Source organism: Protopterus annectens, chromosome 1.part1 (genome assembly GCF_019279795.1).
Source record: "Protopterus annectens isolate FY-2018-M chromosome 1.part1, PAN1.0, whole genome shotgun sequence".
Lineage (NCBI taxonomy): Eukaryota > Metazoa > Chordata > Ceratodontiformes > Protopteridae > Protopterus > Protopterus annectens.
In genome coordinates this window covers 1,062,988,812-1,063,009,186 of record NC_056726.1, presented here as the reverse complement: position 1 = coordinate 1,063,009,186, position 20,375 = coordinate 1,062,988,812, and the positions used below count along the sequence as shown (strand labels likewise).

The 20,375-nt window shown below is 42.1% G+C and overlaps 1 protein-coding gene across 1 annotated transcript in view; it reads right to left on the bottom strand.

Annotated features, from left to right (window-relative positions):
- Positions 1 to 3,466, bottom strand: part of LOC122815350 — a 174,510-nt gene extending 171,044 nt beyond the window's left edge. The window contains exon 1 of the mRNA XM_044087797.1: positions 3,188 to 3,466. Within this exon, the coding sequence (XP_043943732.1) occupies positions 3,188 to 3,458 (271 nt within the window). The 5' untranslated portion in view covers positions 3,459 to 3,466. The remainder of the gene's footprint in view (positions 1 to 3,187) is intronic.
- Between the last annotated feature and the right edge of the window lie 16,909 nt (positions 3,467 to 20,375).

Here is a 20,375-nt window from a genome sequence, read left to right as displayed (position 1 = left end):
AATTATTTTAGGTTTTCCACTTTCCTATGTACTGGAACTGCTGTCCTAATATTGAAGGACTCTGGGAATGTAAATGTTATTGTCAAGTTTGCAGGATGAGTCATACCATGAAAGCCTGAACTTTTACTGCTATAAATTCCCATTAGAACCACTTTTCTTCCTAATTTACTAGGGATATCCATTGTCTATCTGTCTCTTTTATGTTTCTGAAGTAATTTACTAGAGAGATCCATTGTCTGTCTGTCTTATGTTTCTAAAGTAATGCTAATCAATAACTAGAAATCTGTGATTCCCTCAGGGGTCTATAGTCTCTGAAATGCAAATACTACTGACAAAAAGTGGTGAGAGGCCCAGATACAGAGCAGGGGGTTAGCAGACTCTGAGTGGCTTAATATGACAGGCATGTTGTTACTATATACGTGACAGGATAAAGATGAGAGCCTGTGATTTAGGCCCTCCTGGACAAAAGCATCATATACTAGATGGATTTGATTTGTGATCCATGTACTCTGAAACCAGTGTCCTTTGCTCTACATGTGGTATATTATACTAATAAAGTTCATGATGACAGATTTATTTTTCTTAGTTTAATTCTAAAAATTGATTAAAATATTTTGAGTGTAAATATGAAGAATTAATATAGCTATTGTATTTGCATTCTTGTTTACTTTTCTGTATAATATTCTGTCATGAAACTACAATAAAAATTTTATGAAAAAAAGTATTACCTATTATCCTTTTAAATGCATTTAAATACCAACTACTTCCTTTCATAGTTGCATGAGTGCTTTACTCTGGCAGAGTCAGTTACCTGAAATACATAATTATGTCTATGCTAGATGTTTCATAGTTTTATACTAGGCTATCAGCCCTTGTGGGCCATTTTAAGCCTAACCAATTACACCTTGTGAAATTAAAACCCTGCACCTTGTGTTTACAAGGCAAACACCTTAACCATTAAACCAACCTACCAGCACCCATAAATAAATCCCTAGTTCTACAGAAAATGACTGGTTCTACAGAAAATATCTCTTCACGAACACCTTAAGTTAACAATTACATTATCATCTATTTATTTATTTCGGTTCCTTTTCAGGCATGACCCAGGCTTACTAGCACATAAAACTTTCACATAGTAACAGTAAAACACTAAAACAAGAAACATTGATTGCTACCAATACAATTGCCAAGCACTGATTTTAATAACTTCATTCAATAAAGTATCAAGCCATTCACTACTTGTGAGACACTGCAGAAGTCTTTGTGATGCCCCATCATTGGCCCAGTAATCAAGGAGCCGCAATCCTCACCACTAGCACCAGTGGCTGATATACACTCGGGAGGATGACAAGTACACACACAGTAAAGTACAATTTCCCTTAAGAGTACACAGAGATTACAGTCAGTCTGGGTTGGTTTTTCCCTCTTTCTCCAGATCCCCAAATAAGACTTGTCACTGGCACAGCTATAGAGTTGAGATCTCAGCTGAGTGGCCAAGCCAAAACCTTCAGCACCCTCTCTGTCCAACCAGTGCTTTGTGTCCCTGCCCAAGTAGCTGCCACATACACACACACACACACACACACACACACACACACACACACACACACACACACACACACACACACACCTGGGAAAGGTTGGCACAGATTTACTAGCTATGCCCCCCCTTCTGTCCAAACTATAAGGTAGTTTCCACTGCCACCAACCACTGTTATCAGCTACTTTTAAGGCCCTTAACAAAGGGTGTACAATTCTACTGTGTAATGTTACTATTAATCCAAATGGTAGTCTGACTAAGAGCAAGGCTATTTATGAGTGGCCTGTACAGTGTCAGCAAATACATATGCAAGTACTCTCAGAGCTTAAATATGCCTCACAAATATCAGCCATAAAGATATGTTTAAATATATTTAATAATAAATAATAAAAGAACAACAAATACTCAGTAAATCAACACAGTAACGTCAGAGTTCAAAATCACAGGAAATATTTAAAACAACATTGCAGGATAGTCTCAAATAAATAAATATAACATCTAAGCTATACTTTATTTTATTCTTATCTGAATCTAAAGAGAGTTACTATGCCCTAAAAACTTACTTACAACAAGGCAAGTGCAGAAGGTGGTGATGAGTGGATGTTCTTGCCAGGTCAAAGACAAAATACAAACTGCACAGTCTCTCTCTCTCTCTCTCTCTCTCTCTCTCTGACAGAGTTCTTAAATTAATATCAAATATTACTGCTGGGTTAGCTTGGATGACATCACTTTTTATCACCTGACTTTACTTCCTAAGCTAAACCCCCAGTTTAGCGTTTGGCATCTCCTTCTGAAAAATACTTATCTCTCAGATGTTTGAAGACCCTGGAAGTCATAAAACAACAAAACACTTCTGCATCTCAAATCTAGTAATTACTTCTCTTCCAAGACAATACAAAACCTTCTAGCTCTAGACATTGTATCTTCTACTGAAATGAAACCGAGAGATAGCTTTTATAGCACAATTGTGAAACAATTTAATTTCAACTTATTTTCTTGAAGATTTGAAAGTTAACCCTCTATGTTATATTTTCTAGTGTTAAAACATATATGTTTACACAATTCCAATAGTTTATATACATTTCTGTTCTTAGTCAGCAGGGCATGCTGTGGTTACATTTTAGCTCAGTACTTTTCACCTTCACACACACTTCTGTTATGAATCATATCACTATTCACAAATGACATAGAATTATTTACAAAATTCCAGATAGCTGGGCTGGCAGTATTTCCTTTTGTGACAGTCTTTATGTATTGAATTTAGAATCTCTACATACAAGTAGTAAAGGGTTATTGACATGGACAGCTAAAGTTAAAGTCACTGCTGGTGTTAATACAGTTAACTGTTGTAGCAACAGATGTCTAAGCTATACAAAGATAAATGCAGTTAGAGCACATACTTTCTGCGCAATAAATAACATAAGTTCTGTAGAGCTTTTTGCATAAGGCATCATACTCAACAGATTCCAGACTAGATAAAGCATTTAGAGCCTCATCTTAACTTTTTTATCAATTAATTTGGCTTTAATGCTTAAGGAAGTATTGTTTATTAGTTTAAATAGTTGCCTGAGTTACTTGCAGTAAGGAGCATACAACTGTTAAAAATAAGTTTCAGCCTAAGGTCCTATTGTTACAATGCAAACATACCTTTTAGTACTAGACGAATATTGGGATTTGTTGGAAACAGTGAATGTCGATCTTCTTCTGCATTGCAGATACAATAGTACTCGCCTTCATGTTGTAGTGCTGCGTGTTCGATAACATACTGCATCCCCGACTCAGTGGTGGAGTTTGCATAAATCTCTGCTACAGCCATGTTATAAATGTAGAATTTACACCGGGTTAATGTGTAGGTGCTGCTAGCTCTGCATGTCATAGTCACTTTGCTGCCAATTTGAATCAATTCTTGAGGTACCATCTCAATATGTACTTCTTTTCAGGTTCCAACATGCAAAATAAACATATTTAATCATTTAATGTAATGAAATACCAGCTGGATCTATATATGATCAGCAGAGCATTTAACAGTCAAAAAACTACCAACAGCAAAATGACACATTTCCACAATAAGTCTTTAAATATTCAGTTTCATACAATAATCTCTAGTTAATTTCCAAGGAAATTTAGTAAATGAAGTAAAGATATATTTATCCTATTTGAATATTTATGAATGTATTTTATTTAACTCATAGGACCAGATTATAAAATAAATTTTGGTTAGGCCAAGACACTGCCTCATAGTTGAGATCCTCTCATAATCAGTGTTCTTCCTAAAACTAAAATATTCTCACAAGTTATACCCATAAATAATTGTAGTGTGTAGTGTCAGTAGTTATCTTTGTCACTAGGTTTGATTCTAAAATTCTGTACTAAGTTGATAATTTGTTTTAAGGCAGGAGTAGAAGTGAGTACTGAATACCCAAAATACTGGAATGTCATGTCAAAAGTGTATACTTTTGAGGAACTTCCATATCAAAATGGAATGAAACCAATGATTATAAACAGTGACTCCCCGTATACCTGTAAAACACCTCCAACCAGTGGCTGATGCCTACCTCTCAAGTGTCCAGATTCTTACAGAATGTCCAGATTTTTGCCTCACATTTTTTATCTGTTCCTCATGAAATTTGTGATTTTTCTGGCAAAATTACTGAGGAGTGAAGTCATTAATGATCTATATTTGAGTTTTAGACTTTAAATCCTTCAGAAAATGGAAGCAGACACAAATTCTGTTGTAAAAACAAAAATCTGGTGACTGAATAAGTATACCAAGACAAAACAAAATAAAATGGCCACTGAATAAATCATAGTCATAGGCACTATAAACAATGTTCAATCTTCTTCATTTCTTTTTCTTTCATCTGCTCCCATTAGGATCATCTGTTTCCACTTCTTCCTGTTCTCTGCATATTGCTCTGTCACACCAACCGCCTGCATGTCTTCTCTCAACACATCCATAAACCTTATCTTAGGCCTTCGTCTTTTCCTCTTACCTGACAGCTCCATCCTTAGCATCCTTTTCCCAAAATACCCAGCATCCCTCCTCAGCACATGTTCAAACCAACGCAATTTCACCTCTCTGGCTTTGCTTCCAAACTGTCCAACCTGAGCTGACCCTCTAATATACTTATTCCTAATCCTGAATAATATACTTATTCCTTGTCACACTCAGTGCAAATCCAAACATCTTTAACTCTGTCACTTCCAGCTCTGATTCCTGCCTTTTTGTCAATGCCACCGTCTCCAACCCATACAACATAGCCGGTCTCAATACTCTCTTGTAGACCTTCCCTTTTACTCTTACTGGTACCCGTCTGTCACAAATCACTCCTGACACTCCTCTCCACCCACTCCACCCTGCCTTTAATCACGTCTTCACCACTATTCTACACTCATCATTACTCTAAACTGTTGAACCCAAGTATTAAAACTCATTTACCTTCACCATCTCTTCTTCCTGCATCCTCACCATTCCTCTATCCTCAGTCTCATTCACACACATATATTCTGTCTTAGTCCTGCTGACCTTCATTCCTCTCCTTCTCTAGAGCATATCTCCACCACTCCAGGGTCTCCTCACCTGTTCCCTACTCTCACTACAGATTACAATGTCATCTGCAAACATCAGAGTCCACAGAGACTCCTGTCTAATCTTGTCTGTCAACCTGCCCATCACCATTGTAAATAAGAAAGGGCTTAGAGCTGATCCTTGATGTAATCCCACCTCCACCTTAAATGCATCCACCACTCCCACCACAGACCTCACCACTGTCACACTACCCTCGTGCATATCCTGTACCACTCTTACATACTTCTCTGCCACTCCCGACTTCCTCATACAATACCACAACTCCTCTCCAAGCACCCTGTCATATGCTTTCTATAAGTCCACAAATACACAATGCAACTCCTTCTGACCTTCTCTATATTTCTCCATCAACACTCTCAGAGCAAACATTGCATCTATAGTGCTCTTTTCCGGCATGAAACCATACTGCTGCTCACTAATCATCACCTCCCTTCTTAACATAGCTTGCACTACTCTTTCCTATAACTTCAAGCTGTGGATGATCAGTTTTATCCCTCTGTAGTTACTACAGCTGTGCACATCACCCTTATTCTTAAAGATTGGTACCAAAACACTTTTTCTCCACTCCTCATGCATCCTCTCACTTTCCAAGATTTAATTAAACAATCTGGTTAAAAACTCTACTGCCATCTCTCCTAAACACCTCCATGCTTCCATGGGTATGTCATCTGGACCAAAAGCCTTTCCATTTTTTATCCTTTTCATAGCTGTCCTTACTTCCTCCTTGCTAATCTGTTGCACTTCCTGATTCACTATCCTCACATCATTAGGCCATCTTTCTCTCTCATTCACTTCATTCATTAGCCCCTCACTCTTTCCATCTGCTCAACACACTCTCTTTACTTGTGAGTATGTTTCCCTCATTATCCTTTATCACCCTTACCTGCTGCACATCTTTCTCAGCTCGGTCTCTCTGTCTAGCCAATCGGTGCAGGTCCTTTTCTCCCTCTTTAGTGTCCAACCTTTCATACAACTCTCCATATGCCTTATCCTTATCCTTATTCACCTCTCTCTTTGCTATGCTCCTCATCTCCTTATACTCCTGTCTACTTTCATCATCTCTCTGACAATCCCACTTCTTCTTCACCAGCGTCTTCCTCTGTATACTCTCCTGTACTTCCTCATTCCACCACCAGGTCTCCTTGTCCTCCTTCCTCTTTCCAGATGTCACACCAAGCAAGTTTGTAGCTGTCTTTCTTACCATCTCTGCTGTAGTTACCCAGCTATTCAGTAACTCTTCACTGCCACCCAGTGCTTGTCTTAACTCTTCCCTGAACTCCACCTCACAATCACACTTTTTCATCTTCCACCATTTGATCCTTGCACTGCCCTCACACTGCTTCTCCACTTCTTGATCACCAATGTCATCCTACAGACCACCATTCTATGCTGTTTTGCTGTTTAATTACACTTTCCCCTGTCACCACTTTACAGTCTCCAATCTCCTTCAGACTGGCACTCCTGTAAAGGATATAATCCACCTGTGTTTATCTTCCTCCACTCTTGTAGGTCACCCTATGCTCCTCCCTCTTCTTAAAAGAAGTATTCACCACAATCATGTCCATCCTTTTCACAAAATCCACTACCATCTGACCTTCTCCATTCTTCTTCTTAACATCATACCTACCCATCGCTTCCTCAACTCCTCTGGTCCCTTCACCAACATGGCCATTGAAATCCACTCCAATCACCAGTCTCTCACCCTTGGGTACACTCACCACCACTTCCTCCAACTCACTCCAAAATTGTTCTTTCTCATCCATCGCACACCCAACTTGTGGAGCATATGCACTAACAACATTCATCACACCATCAATTTCCAGCTTCATAAGCGTCACTCTATCAGACAATCTTTTCACCTCGAAAACATTCTTGGCATACTGTTCCTTCGGGATAACCTCTACCCTTTTCTCCTCCCATCCACGTCTTGACAGAACAATTTGAACCCACCTCCAATACACTTGGCCTTACTCCCCTTCCATCTGGTCTCTTGCATGTGCAATATATCAATTTTCCTTCTCTCCATCGTATCAACCAGCTCTCTCCCTATACCAGTCATGCTGCCAACATTCAAAGTTCTGACCCTCACTACCACACTCCTAGCATTCCTCCTCTCTTCCTGCCTTCATCCATGCCTTCCCCCTCTTCTTCTTCTTCGGCCAACAGTAGCCTAATTTCTGCCAGAACCCTGTTGGCTAACAGTACTGGTGGCAGTCGTTGTTAACCCGGGCCTTGACCGATCCAGTATGGAAATCTGTATTGTTTTCCGCATATGTCATTTGGCAAATTTTTTACACCAGATGCCCTTCCTGATGTGGGTTTGGGACTGGCATGAAGAAATGCACTGATTTGTGCATCCCCAGTGGCTGGGTTCATAAACAATGTTCAATAAACTTGTTTAATAGCAGCACATTAAAACAGGTGAGCACTTTTGCAATCAGCTTTATCAAACCACATACATAATAATCAAACAAGCTATTTAAACCAGGTGTACTGGTATATGTAATACATGCAATTATTGCACCTATATAGATACCTGAGAGTTTTTATACATCCAGATACTGGCTTTAAATATGTTTTTAATATTGCAGCTGAATGTGCTTCTCAACATGTGGTATATCTGGCAGTATGTCAACAATGTTTTTCATTTTATGTAGGGGATTGTATGTTTAAAAACCACATAAGGGAACACCTTTATCACATACGTTTCAACTCTGAAAATAGCGCTCTCTCTCAAAACATGTATTGAATTTTTCTGATAATCATAGATTCAAGTTTATGGTAATAGAGTATTTCCTGATGTATGATGTGGGGATGTTTGTAATACCACGGAAAATAAAGAAATCATAAGATCATAGGATCATAGGAGGTTACCAGACTGAGCCTCTTATAAGCCTAGCCAAGAGTTTAGCCCATGTTTAGACAAGTGAGCACCCAAAACTCCTGTCCAGCAGGGACACAGGTGGAATCCCAGGGGTGTATTTCCTGTTTCCCATCCAGTTATCCAGGTTGCGCTTAAAAAGGGATAATGAGGTACTCTGCTTGATGTGGAGAGGGAGTCTATTCCACAGATGGAGGAGTCTCTGGGACACAAATATGTCCCACCTAATCCTATTGATATCATAGGCCAGGTTGAGGTCACCCATACGGGTTGCTAGAGTGGAGCTTGACTTGTGGATATGCAGCAGTCCCATCAAGGCAGGGTCTAAGATTGCTTTATATGCCAAACAGAGGTCACCCCTAAGGATTCTGTATGAAACTGAGTAGAGGGATATGGCTTGTAGCATATCTGTGCAGGGTAGATGTTTGAGGCCCCGGATTCTCCTGGTGAGGAACCTCTGTGGTCTTTCCAGCTGCTGCATATACTTTGCGAGGTACATGCCAAAGGGGGTGTTGTATTCAATAACTGGCCTTATAAGGGATGGATACAGAGATATTATGACCTTTTTGTCCCTGGATGAGATACCCTTACTTATGAGGTGGGCCATGTAGAAAGCTTTCCGTACAACGGAAGCAACATGGTGGTCAAAATTCAGGTTGCTATCAACTTGGGTGCCCGAATCCCTCACTACTGATTGTGCACTTACGACATTGTTATTAATGTGATAAAATGTGGGGATGTCATTCTCCCCAAAGGGGATGATGATGCATTTTCTGGCATTCAGCTTCAGGCCATGTTTCTGGCACCAGTCATTTGTTTGGGTGAGACCCTCTTGGAGGGCATCCACATCACTTGGGGAATTGATGACTGCACCCAGTTTGCAGTCATCTGCAAACTTGGTCAGCCATAGTCCACTGGTTTTGGCCTGTTCCTCAGAGAAGTATATCCCAAATAACAGAGGCCCCAAGACCGATCCCTGGGGTACGCCTTTCATTACAGGTTGACTGCTTGAGGTGGCCTCCCCTATTTTGATTAGGTGGGTTCTATCAGTGAGCCAGTTTGCTACCCATCTGGAAACATATGGATTGATGCCTAGTTGAAAAAGTTTATCTACTATGCCCGAGTGGGGAATAGTGTCGAAGGCTTTGGCCAGGTCAAGGTAGGCAGTGAGCACCGTCCTCCCCTCATACATTGCTTTGGTGACTGTCTCAAAGAAGTCGGCCAGATTTAACAGACATAACCTCCCCTTGACAAAGCAAAACTATGTGGGGTCGAGTGTTTGGAAGTTGCCAATGTCCCTGTTAATGAGGTCCATGATAATCCATTCCATGACCTTGCAAATCAGGCTAGTTAGGCTGATGGGTCTATAATTTCCTGGATCGGTGGATGCTCCACTTTTGTGTAAAGAGATGACAGTGGCTGTCCTCCACTAGGCTGGGACAAAGCCAGTACTCAGGTTTTGGTTGAATAGGGTGCCTAATGGTGCTGCAAATTCATGCCTGAGTTAATCAAGGATGCGGCCAGGGATGTTATCAGGTCCCATGGAGGCTGTATTTTTTTGCCTTTGAGAGGGCAGTGATGACCTGTTCCCTGGAGATAAGGGGTGGGTTGCAGGTACTGGGGATGTCTTGATTTACTGATGGAGGTGACAGAGAGAAGTTTTCTCTGAATCTGTCAGCAGGTAGATTGACTCTATCAGATAATTAAGCTACGAACGGACCATGGTAGAGGCTTAAATGAAAAAGCATACTTGAAGCCTATTTTAAAGAAATGTAGCATTAAGAAATATTGGGATTTTTAACTTTTTATTTTTATTTCAGTTTATTCTATTTTGTTTACCTGCATTAAAATTTGTTTGCATTGATTTGACTTTATATTGGAAGTTGTTTGAACAGGATTGCATGTGAACACACACCATTAATTGATGCTGTTATGATTGGATGAGGTAGTTTAAATACCTGTTTCATTTTTTATATATATATATAGTTTGATAGAGCTGATTGCAAAAGTGCTCACCTGTTTTAACTTGCTGCTATTAAACAAGTTTATTGAACATTGCTTATGGTGCCTACAACCATGACTTATTTAGTGGTATTTTATTTTGTTTTGTCTTGGTATACAAATCCTGTTATGTTTATAAAAGCAATATTTAAAATCTTTCCTTATTTTTGGGCCTTTGTTCCTCTATTATTTTAGGTTTTGTCCAGATTGCTTGTGTTAACAAGTCGAGAGGTATCTGATGGAACCAATCATGATGTGTTCTGTCCCATTTATAGTATCATAAGAAAGGACAGATTATCCAAATGTGGTGGTGGCATTGCTATAATGTTCAAAGCCAACATCAGTTTTGTAAAACTTAATACAGAACACAAATCCAAAAGCAGCTGGGGATGAAGCTCTCCCAAAAAAAGCAAAATACAGTAACAAAAGTCCAGACTGGGAGTAAACAAACATGGCTCTCTTGAAATTAAAGACAAAACTTTTATTCAGGTACAAACTAGTGAGCGCTTTCGTGCCTCCTGGCACTTCTTCTAAAATAAAATAAAAGCATGCTGCCATCACTTCTCTGTATGGTTATATAGTTGTTGATAGTAGTGAAAGTGAGAATTAATGCTTTTATTTTATTTTATTTTTTATATGTAATTTCAGACTTTCTATTTTGCGTGTAAGGATTTCCTAAGCTAGCTGATATGTGAAGTCTTTAACTTCACATTACATTTGTTAGTTATTGCCAGCAGGTGAATTTTGAATGATGCAATCTGAAATGACTCAGCAGTAATGTGTATTATCAATAAGACTTTCTCAGAGAGAAAGATTTAGCACTTTGTATTTGTTCTGAAGCTGATAACTCACCAGCACTTCTCATCTATATTTGCTTGCTCTGTAAGTAGTATTTAGAACAGTGATTTCCCTTAGAGATAGATAGAAATATAGCCAGATTAGTCTAGCTGTTTTTACATTTATGTGAGACTATCCTACAATGCTACAATGTTGTTTTAAAGTATTTCCTGTGATTTCTGAACTCTCTAGTGTCACTGTGTTAAATGAATAAGCATTGTCTTGTGTTTTTATTTATTATTAAATATTCTAAACCTTTCAGCTGTGGCTGTTTTGTGCAGAAATAATTTAAGCTCTGAGAGTACTTGCATGTATTTGGTGATACTGTATAGGCTACTCCTAAATAGCCTTCAAGTCTCAGTCACACTTGCTATTTGGATAACAGTAACATTGCACAGTAGAATTGGACACCCTTTGGTAAGGACCTATAGAGTAGCTGATAAGAGTAGTTGGTGGCAGGTGGTACTACCGTATAGTATGCGCAGAAGGGGGCCATAGCTAGTGAACATGTGCCAGCCTTCCCCAGGAGTGTCTGTGTGCTTGTACATAAACCAAATCTCAAAGTGTGTGTGTGTGTGTGTGTGTGTGTGTGTCAGCTACTTGGGCACGGACACAAAGCACTGGTGATCAGAGAGGGTGGTGGAGGTTTTGGCTTGACTACTTGGCTGTAATCTGAACCCTATAGCTGTGTCAGTAGGGATTCTTATTGGGGATCTGGAGAGAAAGGGAGAAACCAGCCCCAGACTGACTGTGATTTCTGTATGCTCCTCAGGGAAATTGTACTTTACTGTGTGTGTACTTGTTATCCTCCCAATGTGGATGCCCCTCACTGGTGTCAGTGATGAGGATTAAGGCTCCTTGGTAACTGGGCCAGTGCATGGGCATCACATATTAATTGTTTGGCAGTGGTGGGATATCCACATCAAATATTAATTGTTTGATGGTGGTGAGTTAGCCACATAGGTTCATAGATTCATAGGGTGGTACTAGGCTATCGACTCTAGGGCCTATACAAGCCTAGCCATAACAATTCCCTGGCTATTTCTTTCCACACTATTTACTTCCCTGGACGCATGTCTAGCAGAGCGACTGATGTGATCCCCAAGGTGAATTTCCTATCTCTCAAACAATCATCAAGGATCTTTTTGAAGAGGGCCAAAGAGGTGCTCTGCTTGACATGTATGGGCAGTCTATTCCAGAGTCTGGGGAGTCTCTGGGTCAGGAACCTATCCCTCCAGCATGTTTTGTTTATTGTGATGACAAGGTTTAGATTCCTGGAACATGTGTCTCTGAGGGATTGGGACTTCTTTAAGTGTAGCATGTCCACCAGCTCTGGGTTTGACATGGCCTTATATGTTAAGCAGAGATCGCCACTGAGTAGACGATATGCGACAGAGTATAGGTGGAGTTTTTTTAGATGGTCAGCATAGGGCATCTGCTTTAGGCCTGTGATTCTTTTAGTGGGGTATTTCTGCAGCCTTTCCAGTTGTTGCAGATGTCTTGAGAGGTACATACCAAACGGAGCATTGTATTCTATAATGGGTCTAATGAAGGATGAGTACAGTGGGACAATGACCTCCTTTTTTCTGGATTAAAAGTCCTTAGCAATGAGGTGTGCCACATAGAAGGAATTCCTGACTGTTGTGGTGATGTGGTTATCGAAGGTAAGACCACTGTCCACCTGTGTCCCTAAGTTTCTGATCACACTTTCAGTGTTTAGTGTACTGCCACCTATGTGGTAATTCACAGGTACATGTTTTTTTCCCAAAGGGGATAACTATACATTTCTTGGCATTGAGCTTGAGCCCATGGCTCTGGCATCAAGCATCTGTTTCTGTAAGGCCCTTTTGTAGAATATCCACATCATCTGGGGATTCAATAATGGCTCCCAGTTTGCAGTCATCTGTGAACTTTGTTAGCCAGAGTCCCTTAGTGTTGGCCTGTACTTCAGAGAAGTAGATGCCAAATAAGAGTGGTCCCAGGACTGAACCCTGAGGTACTACACTTGTCACTTGTCTGGAGCTGGATTTGGAGTCGGTTAGTTTTACAGTGTGGATTCAGTCGGTAAGCCAGTTGTCAACCGTCGAGCGACATAGGGATTAATGCCCAGCTTAGTAAGTATATCTATGATTCCAGAGTGGAGGATGGTGTCGAAGGCCTTGGCGAGGTCCAGATAGGCTGCGTGGACCACCTTACCCTTGTCCACGGCTCTGGATACTGATTTGAAGAAGTCAATCAGAAACAGGAGACAATTCACATATTAATTGGCTTGTAGTGGTGTCGATAGTGAATTCCTGTAGCTTGTGTACAGTGATCACTGAAGGCGTTTTTGTACTCTAAATCGGCCATGCAGTGAACATTCTTAGTTCAGATCACAATTGTTTTATTTCTTTTGCAAGCTTAGTTAGTCAGGGAGATCAGACAAGCATGTCAGCAGAGGAGTATGGTAAGCTGACAAGGAGCCAGTTGGCCGAGATGTGCCAGGTTAAAGGACTGGTGCATGGAAACCTGACTAAGGCAGACATGATTGTAGCCTTGGTCACAGCTGCATCTGAGAATAGCAACCAGAAGGATGATCAGAATGGCCGTAGAGATGTACAACACTCAGAGAATGGACAGCTCCACCTTTCTACAGAGGACTTAAAAATCCATCTGGAGTTAAAGAGACTTGGGTTGGAGGCCAGGCGCTTGGAAATAGAAGCAGCAGAGAGACTGAGGCATCTAGAGACTGAGGAAAATTAGAAACTGTGATGCCGGCAGGCTGAGGAGAATGAGAAACTGCTATGCCTGGATGCTGAGGAGAAGGAGAGGCAGCAACATGAAAAGGAGATGCTGCCTCTTCCCCAGAGTCACGGCGGTAATGGGGAAGAGAATAACTGGACCCCCAGAAGCACAAAAGGTCAGCAGATTTCTTCCACAGTTTACAGAGGGGGATAATTTTGATAGATTCATTCATATGTTTGAGAGGGTATGTAAACAGTATAATGTTGACCAAAGGCTTTGGGTATGGTTCCTGACCCCCTTACTCCATGGTAAAGCTGTGACTGTATTGTCCAAACTGTCTGACAATGATTTTTTTTTAAATTATAATGCTGTAAAGAATTGTCTGCTAGAATTTTTTAAGCTAACACCTGAAGCTTATAGGAAAAAATTGCATGAGCATTGATGCAAGGCAGATGAAAGTGTGTGTGAGTATGTTGCTGAACTAAGCACTTATTTTCATAGGTGGGTGAGTGTATGTCAGGTCACCACTTTTGAAGATCTGGCAGACCTTTTGGTGAATGAACAAGCCCTTAGCACGTTGCCTGAGGACATGAGGATCTGGTTAGCTGATAGACAATGTTTTACTGTAGAAGAGTTAGGGAAGAGGGGTGACCTACTCCTAGCAAGCAGGTCATCCCTGCACAGGAAAGGAACACCCAGTGATGCTCAGTGTCTAAGGGAATCTATGGAGGGCAGCCCAGACTTCCCCAACAGAGTCTGATAGTAACAGGGTAAGCCACTAGTCTAGGTACATGTCCAGGACTTAGCAGTTAAATGTTTTGAATGCAACCAGTGGGGCTATGTAGCATATAGATGTCCACTGAGGCAAGGTGGGGATCAAAAGGTGGGAGAGCCAGTAAGTGAAAAAGACAAAATGACAATAGCAGGTTGTCTTGACACAACAGGGGTACTGAACTACCATCCTGCAGATGTCCTGATATGGAAGGATTTTGATAATATAGTACTATGTGCTCATGCAGTTACATGCACTCAAGCTTGGAGACAAACATGCAGGTCTGGTAGCCTGGGGGAGACCCAGTCAGGCTGCATACTTGCAGCCAGGAATGGTGAGGAGGTTACTTCAGGGTGGGAACTACCCTGTAGCAGTGAGAATGAAGGTGAGCCACAGTTGCTTGTGGGTACTGATGGTCCCTTTGACAGAGTGACTGCAAGGGCAGAGATCAGTAGTAGTACTCAGGCTGACAGGCACCTCTTTCAGAGGAAGCCAGACTTCCTCTGGAAGGGGAGCTCAGAAGAGTTACAAAGAAAGAGTTGACACAGGCTCAGCTCTCAGACCCTACATTACAAGGCCTGAGAGAGGTAACTAGTGAGGCACCTGATTTTCAAGGGAAGGGGGATTCTGTATACTGGGACAAAGGGTTACTGTATAGAGAGTGGACTCCTGAGGGAGGGCTAGAGGGTAAGAGAATACAGCAGTTGGTAGTGCCCAGGGCCTACAATCTGGCACTTCTAGCCATAGCACATGATATTGTCTTTAAAGGTCATATGGGCATAAAATGTATAAAGAGACGTATTATGCAGAACATTTATTGGCCTGGGATTTCCAGAGATGTAACAGGGTACTGCAGGACCTGTGAGCAGTGACAAAAGGTATTCAAGGCAGGAGACAATGTGAAAGTTCATTTGATGCCTTTCCCTGTGATATAGGAGCCATTTCAGAGGGTAGCTATGTATATTGTGGGGCCTCTGTGTACTCCAAGATCCACAGGAAAAAAGTATATCCTAGTGGTAGTGCATTATGCTACAAGATACCCTGAGGCAGTGGCTTTGTCCTCCATTGAGGCAGAAAAGGTGGCAAATGCTTTGTTAGAGATTTTCAGCAGGGTAGTTTTCCCAAAAGAAATACTGACTGACAGAGGTGCCAATTTCATGTCAGACCGGCTGGCTTGTCTGTGGAAGTACTGTGGGGTGAAGCACCTAAAGACTGCCCCCTACCATCCCCACACTAATGGCCTTGTTGAGAGATTAAACTCTACACTCAAGTCCATGCTATGGGCATTTGCAGACCAGTTTAAGAGGGAGTGGGACAAATATTTGCCCCATCTGTTGTTTGCTTACAGAGAGGCTCCTCAGGAATCCACAGGCTTTTTACCCTTTGAGTTGTTGTATGGGCATAGGGTGAGGGGACCTCTAGATTTAATTTGAGAAAAATGGGAAGGTGAGTGTGAATCTCACCAGGAGTCTGTTGTGGCATATGTCTTAAACCTCAGGACAAGGCTCAGGGAACATATGGGCTTGCCCAGGATAACCTGGCAGAAGTCCAACAGCAGAAAAAGGTCTGGCATGACACGAATGCTTGAGCTAGGGAGTATGCTGTAGGGCAGCAGGTAATGGTTCTCATTCCTTTCAGACACAACAAGCTGCAGGCAGCCTGGGAGGGACCCTACAAGGTGGTAAGGAAAGTCAGTGATGTTAACTACATGGTGGAACTGCAAGGCAGGAGGCAGGAGCACAAATTGTACCATGTTAACATGATGAATCCTTACCATGATAGGGAGGCCCTTGTGCTGAGTATTTGCAGTGGATTGCTGGAGGAGTCTGAGGGAGATCTGATGGCTGATCTCCTCAGTGAGGCTCAGACTGACACTTCAGTGAAAGGGTTAGCAATGTCCCAGCAGCTATCTCCTACCCAGGTTCAAGAAATTCAAGCAGTGTTACAAGAGTTTGAGGACTTGCTCACTGGGAAACCAGGGTGCACTTACCTGGTGCAGCACCAGATGGATACAGGACCCCAAAGGCCTATTAGGCAGGCCCCTTATAGGATTCCTGAGAGAGTCAAACAGGCTGTGAGGGATGAGAAACAGGAAATTCATAGGTTCATAGGTTTATAGGTTGGTACTAGGCTATCAGCCCTAGGGCCTATACAAGCCTAGCCATAACAATTCCCTGGCTATTTCTTCCCACACTATTTACTTCCCTGGACCCTTGTCTAGCAGGGCAACTGACATGATCCCCAGGGTGAATTTCCTTTCTCCCATCCAATCGTCAAGGTTCCTTTTAGAGAGGGGCAAAGAGGCACTCTGCTTGACATGTATGGGCAATCTATTCCAGAATCTGGGGAGTCTCTGGGTCAGGAACCTATCCCTCCAGCATGTTTTGTTTATTGTGATGACAAGGTTTAGATCCCTGGAGTGTGCTGCTCTGAGGGATTGGGATTTCTTTAAGTGTAGCATGTCCAACAGCTCTGGGTTTGACATGACCTTGTATGTTAAGCAGAGATTGCCTCTGAGTAGACGATATGCAACAGAGTATAGCTGGAGTATTTTAAGGTGGTCAGCGTAGGGCATCTGCTTTAGGCCTGTGATTCTTTTAGTGAGGTATTTCTGCAGCCTTTCCAGTTGTTGCAGATATCTTGAGAGGTACATACCAAATGGGGCGTTGTATTCTATAATGGGTCTAATGAGGGATGAGTACAGTGGGACAATGACCTCCTTTTTTCTGGATGAAAAGCCATTAGTGATAAGGTGTGCCACATAGAAGGATTTCCTGACTGTTGTGGTGATGTGGTTATCGAAGGTGAGACCACTGTCCACCTTTGTCCCTAAGTCTCTTATCACACTTTCGGTGTTTAGTGTACTGCCACCTGTATGGTAATTCATGGGTACATGTTTATTCCCAAAGGGGATAACTATCCATTTCTTGGCATTGAGCTTGAGCCCATGGCTCTGGCACCAAGCATCTGTTTCTGTAAGGCCCTTTTGTAGAGTATCCACATAATTTGGGGATTCAATAATGGCTCCCAGTTTGCAGTCATCTACAGACTTTGTTAGCCAGAGTCCCTTAGTGTTGGCCTGTACTTCAGAGACATAGATGCCAAACAAGGACGGCCCCAGGACTGAACCCTGAGGTACTCCACTTGTCACTTGTCTCGAGCTGGATTTGAAGTCGGCTACTTTTACAGTGTGCGTTCTATCAGTAAGCCAGTTAGCAACCCATTGGATGACATAGGGATTAATGCCCAGCTTAGTAAGATTATCTATGATTCCAGAGTGGGGGATGGTGTCAAAGGCCTTGGCAAGGTCTAGATAGGCTGTGTGGACCACCTTACCCTTTTCCATGGCTCTGGAGACTGATTCGAAGAAGTCAGTCAGGTTCAGGAGACAAGATCGGCCCTTCACGAACCCAAACTGGGTGGGGTCCAGTGTTTGAAGGTTGCCAATGTCTTTGTTTATAAGTTCCATGATAATACACTCCATGGCCTTGCAGATAAGGCTCGTCAGACTGATGGGATGGTAGTTTCTGGGATCCAAGTTGGATCTCCCATTGTGGAGTGGGATAACTGTAGCTCTGCGCCACTCAGTGGGCACGAAACCTGAGGTGAGGCTTTGATTAAACATGACACTTAGGTGAGGTGCCAGTTCATATTGTAGTTCATGTAGTACACAGCCTGGGATGTCATCTGGTCACATGGATGCTGTATTCTTAGCTTTAGAGAGTGCGTTTTTTACCTGTGTGGTCATTATTACCGGAATTTGGCAATCTTCCAGTATTGAGATGGGCCATTTAGGGGGTGATAGGGGGATGAAGTTGGCACTGAATCAATCTGCCAGGATATTGGCAATATTCTTGGGATCAGTATATTTAATGCCATTCTATTTTAGCTCAGAGCAGATCTGAGCATTGACATTTAGATTCTTGACATAGTTATAGAATGCCTTGTGGTTGTCTTTGGAATTTTTGGCAATTTTATTTTCGTAACTAGCTTTGGAGGATTTTATGAGGGATCTCTGTTTCTTACTGAGATTGGTAAGGGAGTTTTTTGCATCCTGGGATTTTCCTCTTTTCTGCAACAGTTTTTTCCTTTTGTTGTAAAGTTTGTTTATGGCAGGGGACCACCAGATTGGCTTCCTTTTTTTGGATGAGAGCATCTTGGTTCTATTTGGGATGGCATGATTCATGCATGGGTGGATATGCTCGTACAGTGCCTTAGTGTAGGATTCAACAGGTGAACTTGAAGGTGAAGGTGTAATCAGTTACTATGTCTTTGTGGAGCTTTTCTCCCCGGGCCTCTGCTGAAAATGGAAATATATCCAGTTAGACTAGCCCGGTTAACAAATGTAAAATAAATAAATAAAATAAAATAACTTTCAGTTCCCGTCTGCATGGGTGTCATGAAGTTTGTCACTTCTGACTTGAGTAGCATGAAATTGGCTTTGGAGAAGATTTTTATGGAGGTTTCCTTACTGGGGTTTGGGGGGTGGGATGTGGATGTTAAGTGTGGTTAGCTTATGGTCAGACCTGACTAACGAGGGGGTGACCATAGATGTGGAGCATCGATTTCCCATGTTGGTAATGATCAGGTCTAGGATATTGGAGCCCCTGATGGGACTATGGATTAGTTGATCTAGGGTGTTGGAATTTATGAATTCCAAGAACTGTTGGGCAAAGGTGTTGGTACACAAGTAGTTTTCCCAGTTAATGGCAGGGTAGTTAAAATCACCCAGTATTAGGGTGTTTGCTTCTATCTTAATATTTTCCAGTATGTTTAGAAAGGTGTAGTGAGAATCTTGGAGCATAGTGGGGGATCTGTAGCAAGCTGCAATTTGGATTGCAGTCTTATCTAGTGTTAGTTGCACCTGGAGAATTTCAGAATGTTGGAACTAGGGGTAATTCAAGAGTCCAATAGTCCCTGGGCATTCACAGTGGTGCTGGTGCCAAAGAAGGATGGCAGCCCCAGGTTCTGTGTGGACTATAGGACATTAAATAGTCAGATGTTTATCCCATGCCTAGGACAGATGAAGCCCTGGAGCAGCTGGGTGGGGCTAAGTATCTTACCACCATTGATCTTACCAAGGGTTACAGGCAGGTGCCCTTGACTCCCAGTACTAGAGATAGGTCAGCCTATGTGACTCCTTTTGGCTTGTATGATTTCACAAAGATGCCCATTGGGATGAAAAATGCCCCAGCAATTTCCAGAGGCTGGTAGATCATATCCTAGCAGGAGCAGATATGTTTGTCCTTGCTTACCTAGATGATATTGCCATCTACAGCCATTCCTGGCAAGAGCACCTTTAGCATGTCAGGAAAGTTCTGGGCACAATAGAGAGGGCAGGGCTGACCATTAAGCCGAGCAAATGTCAGGTGGGTATGGCAGAGGTCTCCTACCTGAGCCATAGAGTGGGGAGTGGCAAGATCAGGCCAGAAACTGCCAAAGTGGAAGCCATTCAGGCATGGCCTGCACCTGTTACCAAAAATGAGGTGAGGGCATTCTTAGGGACAGAAGGGTAGTACACAGGGTACTACAGAAAGTTTGTCCCCAGTTATAGTACCATAGCTGCTCCCCTCACAGACCTGACAAGGAAAAACAGGCCAGATAAGGTAGTGTGGACCCCATCATGTGAGCAGGTATTCCAAAAGCTTAAAGAAGCTTTGGGAGTACCCTCTGTGTTAGCCAGTCTAGATTACAGCAAATAATTTTTTTTATAGGTGGATGCTTTGAACCATGGGGCGGGAGCTTTACTTAGCCAGATTTCTTCAGAGGGAGAAGAGCACCCAGTGGTTTATCTCAGTCGTAGGCTTCAACCCAGGGAGAAATGCTATGCAGCTGTAGAAAAGGAATGTCTAGCCATAGTGTAGGCACTGCAGAAATTTCAGCTGTATGTGTATGGAAGGAAATTCACTGTAGTTACAGATCACAATCCCCTTAATATAGTTACATTGAGCCAGCCAGCAAAATGCCAACTTACTAAGGTGTAGCCTATGGTTGCAAGCATATGATATGTCAGTGCAGCACTGTAGTGGGA